This window comes from Moschus berezovskii, chromosome 14 (genome assembly GCF_049115385.1).
Source record: "Moschus berezovskii isolate FMDL1 chromosome 14, NW_MosBer_1.0, whole genome shotgun sequence".
Taxonomy (NCBI): domain Eukaryota; kingdom Metazoa; phylum Chordata; class Mammalia; order Artiodactyla; family Moschidae; genus Moschus; species Moschus berezovskii.
Genome location: NC_142473.1, coordinates 55,399,698 through 55,406,076, shown reverse-complemented (window position 1 = coordinate 55,406,076; position 6,379 = coordinate 55,399,698). Strand labels below are relative to the sequence as shown.

General features: G+C 51.2%; 1 protein-coding gene across 2 annotated transcripts; it reads right to left on the bottom strand.

Annotated features, from left to right (window-relative positions):
- Nucleotides 1–1,671: 1,671 nt before the first annotated feature.
- Nucleotides 1,672–5,209, bottom strand: LOC129554630 (folate receptor beta-like). 2 transcript variants are annotated; one of them, XM_088843166.1, is made up of 5 exons: nucleotides 5,063–5,209; nucleotides 3,752–3,925; nucleotides 2,528–2,716; nucleotides 2,280–2,415; nucleotides 1,672–2,130 (listed from the first exon to the last, which is right to left on the bottom strand). In XM_088843166.1, exons 2-5 carry the CDS (start codon nucleotides 3,899–3,901, stop codon nucleotides 1,844–1,846), a joined length of 762 nt encoding a protein of 253 aa, XP_088699292.1. In that variant the 5' UTR covers nucleotides 3,902–3,925; nucleotides 5,063–5,209; the 3' UTR covers nucleotides 1,672–1,843. The 2 variants fall into 2 exon arrangements, with proteins under 2 accessions (XP_088699292.1, XP_055279566.1); XM_055423591.2 differs by lacking the exon at nucleotides 5,063–5,209 and adding an exon at nucleotides 4,352–4,431.
- Nucleotides 5,210–6,379: the final 1,170 nt, after the last annotated feature.

The following is a 6,379-nucleotide window of genomic DNA, read 5'->3' as shown; positions in this document are numbered from 1 at the left end:
ACTAGGAGAGGTAAGGCCCCTGGGCCGCCCGGAAAGGTCGGCAGCTCTTAGGAGGGTCTGGCCCGCCCCTCCCCAAAAAAAGACCTAGCCGGTGGCGCCGTCTCCAGGGAGTCCGCTTCCTGCCCCGCCCCTCCGCCCCCTGGATCCTTAAAGGCACAGGCCTCCAGCCTGGTTCCCATTGCTGCCAACTCAGGCCGCTGTCAGAGGATCCCCTTTAACCTGGGAACTTTCACTTTGCTGAATAGAATCTGTGTCTGGGTCAGTTTCAGCGAGTTCCTTTCTCTGTTTCAAATATACAGTGACTTTACCCAGCTGGAGCAAAACCAGGGACGTGGAGAGGGGTCTGTAGGGTCTTCCAGACTAGATAAACGTAATGACTGAGACCCACCCACACGCGAAACAGTGTCTCAGGACCTCTCCGATAACCCAATTACTCGTCCTCTAATCTGTGGCCAACTTCCCCCTTCAGTTACCTCTTGTTATGAGGAGGCGAGAGACCTAGACTGAGTCTTCACTGCAGGCTTCTAGTTTCAAGTTGATGACACCACCGGCCTGGAATTCTCATTCAGGTACCTTCAGGTACCTGCGCCTCTCTGAGGATAACTGTGGTTGGGATGTGGAGACAAAGGCTTCCTCCAAGAGGAAGCTGGAGACCCTGAGATAAACTGAGGCCCAGTTCCTGGGGGCTGTGTAAGGACAGAGCAGTCGTCCAGAAGAGGCATACCTACCAGTCCTGGAGGGGACAAAGGTGTCGGGGTAGTTCCCGTCTCTGGGAAGCCCTAAGAGTTTCCGCCCCTCTTCCAGCCATGCTTCCAGGACTCAGCAGGGCTGAAGGAGGGCTAGAATCTGCAGTGTTTGCTCTGCAGGAACCTCACGGACTGCCCCCTTCTCTGAGGTGCCAAGCCCCAACTCTGCCCCTTCAGTCAGGATCATGGGTGAATTTGTTTACACACACACACACACCCAGCCTTCCCTGGACTCCAATCCCCAGTTTTCCCATATCAGCAGAAGGGAGCACAGAGCCTGGGGAAAAGGCCTTCCTTTGGGACCCAGTATAAATAATGAAGTCCTGGATCTGGCTCTCATTTGGGGCTACAAGGGCCACAGGATCCCTGAGGACTAATGATGTGCAGGCACTGGGCACACATGCTTTCTAGGCAACATTTCACAACTATGAGAGAAGGAAGGATTATTATCTTCATTTTATTGAGAAGGAAACTGGTTTAAGAAAAGTCAAGCAACTGATTCATTTTCACATAGTGAGTAGCAGAACTAGTATTCAAGCTCATGTCTTCTTTCTCTAATCTGAAGGAATCCAAAAACTATGGAATCTGCCCTCTGCTGTTGCTGCTGCTAAGTCACTTCGGTCGTGTCCGAATCTCTGCGACCCCATAGACGGCAGCCCACCAGGCTCCCCCATCCCTGGGATTCTCCAGGCAAGAACACTGGAGTGGGTTGCCATTTCCTTCTCCAATGCATGAAAGTGAAAAGTGAAAGTGAAGTAGCTCAGTCGTGTTGTACTCTTTCCGATCCCATGTACTGTAGCCTACCAGGCTCCTCCGTCCATGGGATTTTCCAGGCAAGAGTACTGGAGTGGGTTGCCATTGCCTTCTCCAAATCTGCCCTCTACCACACACAAACTCAGAACCAAAATAATTCATCAGACTCAGATGTGTTAGTCTATTTATTAGAACTGGCTGTCAGAGAAACCCCAAGCCCCACCCTGGAGCAGGAGCTGGATGACAAAGGGATGTATAATGAATGGAAGCGTGCTGACAGCTCCCTCATTTGTGGGAGCTGAACTGAGCCCAGCCTGGTCATCAAACCTGGGGACAGGCTGGACTCAGTCATGGAGCCAGAGTGACAGCATCAGGGCCAGGCAGAGCAAAAGAGGTCTAGTCCCCTGGGGCCTGGCCTCAGCAGTCAAGGCCAAGGCGTAGAATCTTGCCACCTCCTCGTTGGGGTTGCCTAGGGCAGGGTCGAACCACATCTGGATGCAGCGGCCGCTGCCCCGGCTGTAGTTGCTGAGCTTGTAGGCGTGACTCCAGAGGCCCTCACACAGGGCTGCAGGTGTGGGGAAGTAGGCCTCAAATGTGCGGCAAGTGGTCCCATTTGGACACTTATTATATCCTGCAGGGGGAGAGAGGGTAGGCATGGACATTCTGTCCCTAGACCCAAAGCTTAACTCTGGCCACCCCTAGGAATCCTTGCTCAACCCCAAATCCTCAGACCCCCTTTCTCCACCCCACACCTCCATCTCCCCGCCCCCCAGCCCTCACCTGAGGTCCAGTCCCAGCCCCTGTGCCAGTTGCTCTTGCAGGTGTAGGAGGTGCGGCAGTCTTCCCACCAGCTCTGACAGTCCTCTTTGCACAGGGGCACGTTCACGAACCGTTCTTTGCGCCACTTCTGGTTCACCTGGGGGAGAGGGTAGGGGCAGGGAGTCTCAGTCAGCCAGGGATGTTGGTAGGAACAGCTGTGACTGAGTTGGGGGCAGCCTGCTGGGGTGGAAGGAGGGAGACCCCAGTACCTCCTGGATCCAGGGCCCCAGATTGGGTGAGCACTCATACAAACAGTTGTCCTGAATGAAGTGGCGCTGGCAGGCGGGTTCCATCTTGCCACAGTGGTCCCAGGTAAAGTTATACAAGGAGGAGGCGTCCTTGTGCAGCTCCTGACTGACTCTGGCAGAGCAGCAGGCATTCTTCTTCCAGGGGATGCACTGGGTGGGGAAGACATGAGACTAATTGCCTCCAGACCACAAACTCTGCCACCTCCAGCCTCTTCCCATTTGGCTTTTCTTGCTCTCCTGTCTCAGGCAAGTTGTCCTAAGAATGCTCACTATTAGGACCCTTCTGTCCTTAGCCTCCAGAAACTCCTGTCTTGGGGGAGACACAGTTATAAGACTGATGGGGGCAGTGAGAGCCTGGGAGAAGCCCTGTCTTGGGAAGACAATAGTTATCATTTATACAGTGCTTGACACTTCATACAAATTAATTTATTTATTCCCTAAAAAATAATTACTGAGTACTTATTTTATGCCAGTTACTATTCGAGATGCTGGGAATACAGAAGAGAGCAAAACAGGCAGAAATATATGTTCTGGTCAAGGGAGACAGTAAGAAGCTAAAAGAGAAAAAAATCAGGATCTGATAAATTATATGGATAAAATAACTGGGGAATAGAAATATGGAAAGTTTGTTGAAGTTTGAAAGAGGGTGGTTGTATTAAGCCTCATTGGAAGGTGGTTTTTCGAGCAAAGGAGGAAAGGTGTACTACATTACAGCATGCAGTAATATATGTTGAAGTCTCCTACCCTTTAAACCCCTGGGAGTGCCCACCTCAATCCTACCCCCACCCCATCACAGGGGCAAGTCCTGTCCAAATCCTCTGGGTGTCCATGTGCTTCTTTGGGCCTCAGTTTCCTCATTTGTATCAAGTGGAGGAGAACATCATCTACCCATGTTGCAGGACCTCTGGGAATACGAAATCAGGCACAGAAAACACATGACACCTGGTAGGTGCTCAATAAGTGTTTATTCCACATTATTGCCAACATGGGATCCTATTCTGAGCAGGCCACCTCTAGAATCACATCAACTTCACCCCCATCCTGCCTTCCTCTTCTCCCACAATAGTAACTCAGGATGTGTGTGTGTAGTGGAAGGGTTTGACCCCTCAGCCCCTCCCCCACCACCCTGACTTCCTCTTGTCTGAACAAGCCCCCTCCCAACGCAGAGCCACACTCCATTCTCACCTGCTTGTGTAGCTTGTCCTCAGGGCCGGGTTCTGCCTTGTGGTGCTTGGCATCCATGCAGACATTGAGCAGGTCTGTCCGGGTCCGGGCACTGCACACAGAGGTCATCCAACCCAGAAACAGCAGAAGTGGTGTCAGTTTCCAGGGCATGTCTTTCCCTTCCTGCAGAGGCAGCTGTGGAGGACACCAAAGTCTGAAGGGAGAGAGCCCTTCGCAGGGTCCCCCCTTTGCCTCCTGCCTCAGTCTCCCCAACTCCACAGTGAAGGATGGGGTCAGACCCTGTTCCTTCAGTTGGGGTCCTAAGGCTCCTTGAGGCTGGAGTAGAGAAGATTGGCAAGGGCAGCGGCTCCCTCACCGTAGGCTTCGGGGGCTCAAAAGGAGATCTGGGATTAGATTCCCTGGGGGAATCTTCTCAAATTGGAGGAGACTCCTTGTGCCCCTACCTTCTCTCTGGACTGACCCAAGAAAAGTAACTAAATAATTCAGGTCCATGCTCTACTCTCCGGAAGAAGACACAGCCCTCGTCCTGTGTCCAGTAAGTGCTCTGCCTTCACACCCCTGATCACCCAGGTTTCCATGCCAGCTTAGAAACCCTGTTACCCTGGCATGGCAGTGACCCAGCTCTAATGAGTTCTCCATTCCAGCATGAGGATCAAGCGAGGTAGCACACAGGATGGTGATGGTTAAATGATACAGAAATGACCAGGGGGTTGTTTTTAAACAGCTTTGCTTTCTCAGACTTTTTCCTTCCCTATTTTCTGAAAATCATGTCCTTCCATCGTGACTCTGGTCTCCTCAGCAACTTCTGGACAAATTAACCAGATCCCTGCCTTTATCCTTCAAAGAACAAATGCATATTCCTAGGACAAGGGACAGCATAAAAGTCCCCCACACTGGAGTTGCTAACCAGACAAGACACCCAGCAAAAGCAACAGCTCCCTACTCTATTCATGACTGCCCCTCACCTTCTGCCCGCTCACCCACCTCCTGAATAACAGATCTGTTCCTTTAGACTCTGTCACCGAGGGACCTAAGAATTGATAACGGAGACCTCCGTCTCCCTCACCATCCCCCATGTTGTTGATCCCCAAGCCCTGGCAAGGGACTCTCCAAAAATTCTTTCTGGAATTCACTTCCATTGGCTCTGTGTTTGGAGTAAGGTCTTCCCTCCTCCAATTTCTTCCCTTTTAAGTCACCTTCCCCACAGGAGCCAGAGTGCTCTCTCTAAAGAGAGATATGTCCCTCCCCTATGTGCCAACCTGCCAACTCTCCTGAGTGCCCCGTCACACTTCCCTCCTTAGGGCAACTTGCCTGAGCCTCCTTTGCTGCCAGATTCGCACACAGCTCTGACTGGACTGGCCTTGCTCCAGGCTGGCAGCAGCTCCAAGCTGCCAGGCTGTCCTCTGCGGTCTCCGTCCTCAGCGCAGGATAGACTGACTAAGAGCTCTGGTAAGAATAGATACAATTTCCTCTTTCAGATCTTCTCCTGCTCTTCCTTCTCTTTGAATCCCACCCTCTCCAAGGTTCCTTTAGTCTGCAAGTGAGCCATTCTTGTTTACACTCATCTCTCTATTTGTTAATTTAGTCATTCCAGGGTCCACACATTCAACATTCATCAAAATCTAGAGTGGGCTTCCCTGGTGGCTCGGTGATAAAGAATCCGCCTGCCAATGCAGGAGACACGACTTCAATCCCTGATCCAGGAAGATCCCACGTGCCTCGGGGCAACTAAACCTGGGCACCACGGCTACTGAAGTCTGCCCTCTAGAACCTGGGAACCACAATGGCTGAGGCCCACACACCCTAGGGCCTGTGCCCCCCCAACAAAAGAAGCCACCATAATGAGAAGCCTATGCACCACAACTAGAGAGTATCCCCCCTCTCTCCACAACTAGAGAAGAGTCTGAGCAGTGATGAAGACCCAGCACAGCCCAAATAAATAAAAGTTAAATTTAAATTAAAAAAAAAAATCTAGATGATTGCTCATCTCCAAGAGGGGATCTGAATTTTTGACCCCAAGTGCTGACTTGAGGGAATTGGGACCTAGTGAGGAAGAACCCAGGCTTTGCAGCCAGGATGGAACCCAGTGATAGCTCCATCTCTCCCACAGCTATCGGAAATATTACTGAATCTTTCTCAGCTTCAGTTTGCTCCCAAGAAAACTGTTAAGAATTATATGTAGAAAAATCTGTCATATACTGAGTAGGCTTAATTTTTTTCAGTTTAACTCTGTGTTTGTGTGTGTTGTCACTCAGTCGTGTCTAACTCTTTGCAATCCAATGGACTGTAGCCCACCAGGCTCTTCTGTCCGTGGAATTCTCCAGGCAAGCATACTACAGGAGTGGGTTGCCATGCCCTTCTCCAGGGGATCTTCCTGACCTTGGGATCAAACCCAGGTCTCCTGCACTGCAGGCCGATTCTTTACTGTCTGAGCCACTGCTGCTGCTGCTGCTGCTAAGTCACTTCAGTCGTGTCCGACTCTGTGTGACCCCATAGACGGAAGCCCACCAGGCTCCCCCGTCCCTGGGATTCTCCAGGCAAGAACTAGGGAAGCCCAATTTAACTATAGTTGATTTGTAATATTGTGTTAGCTTCAGGTATACATCTTCATATTCTTTTCCACTGTAG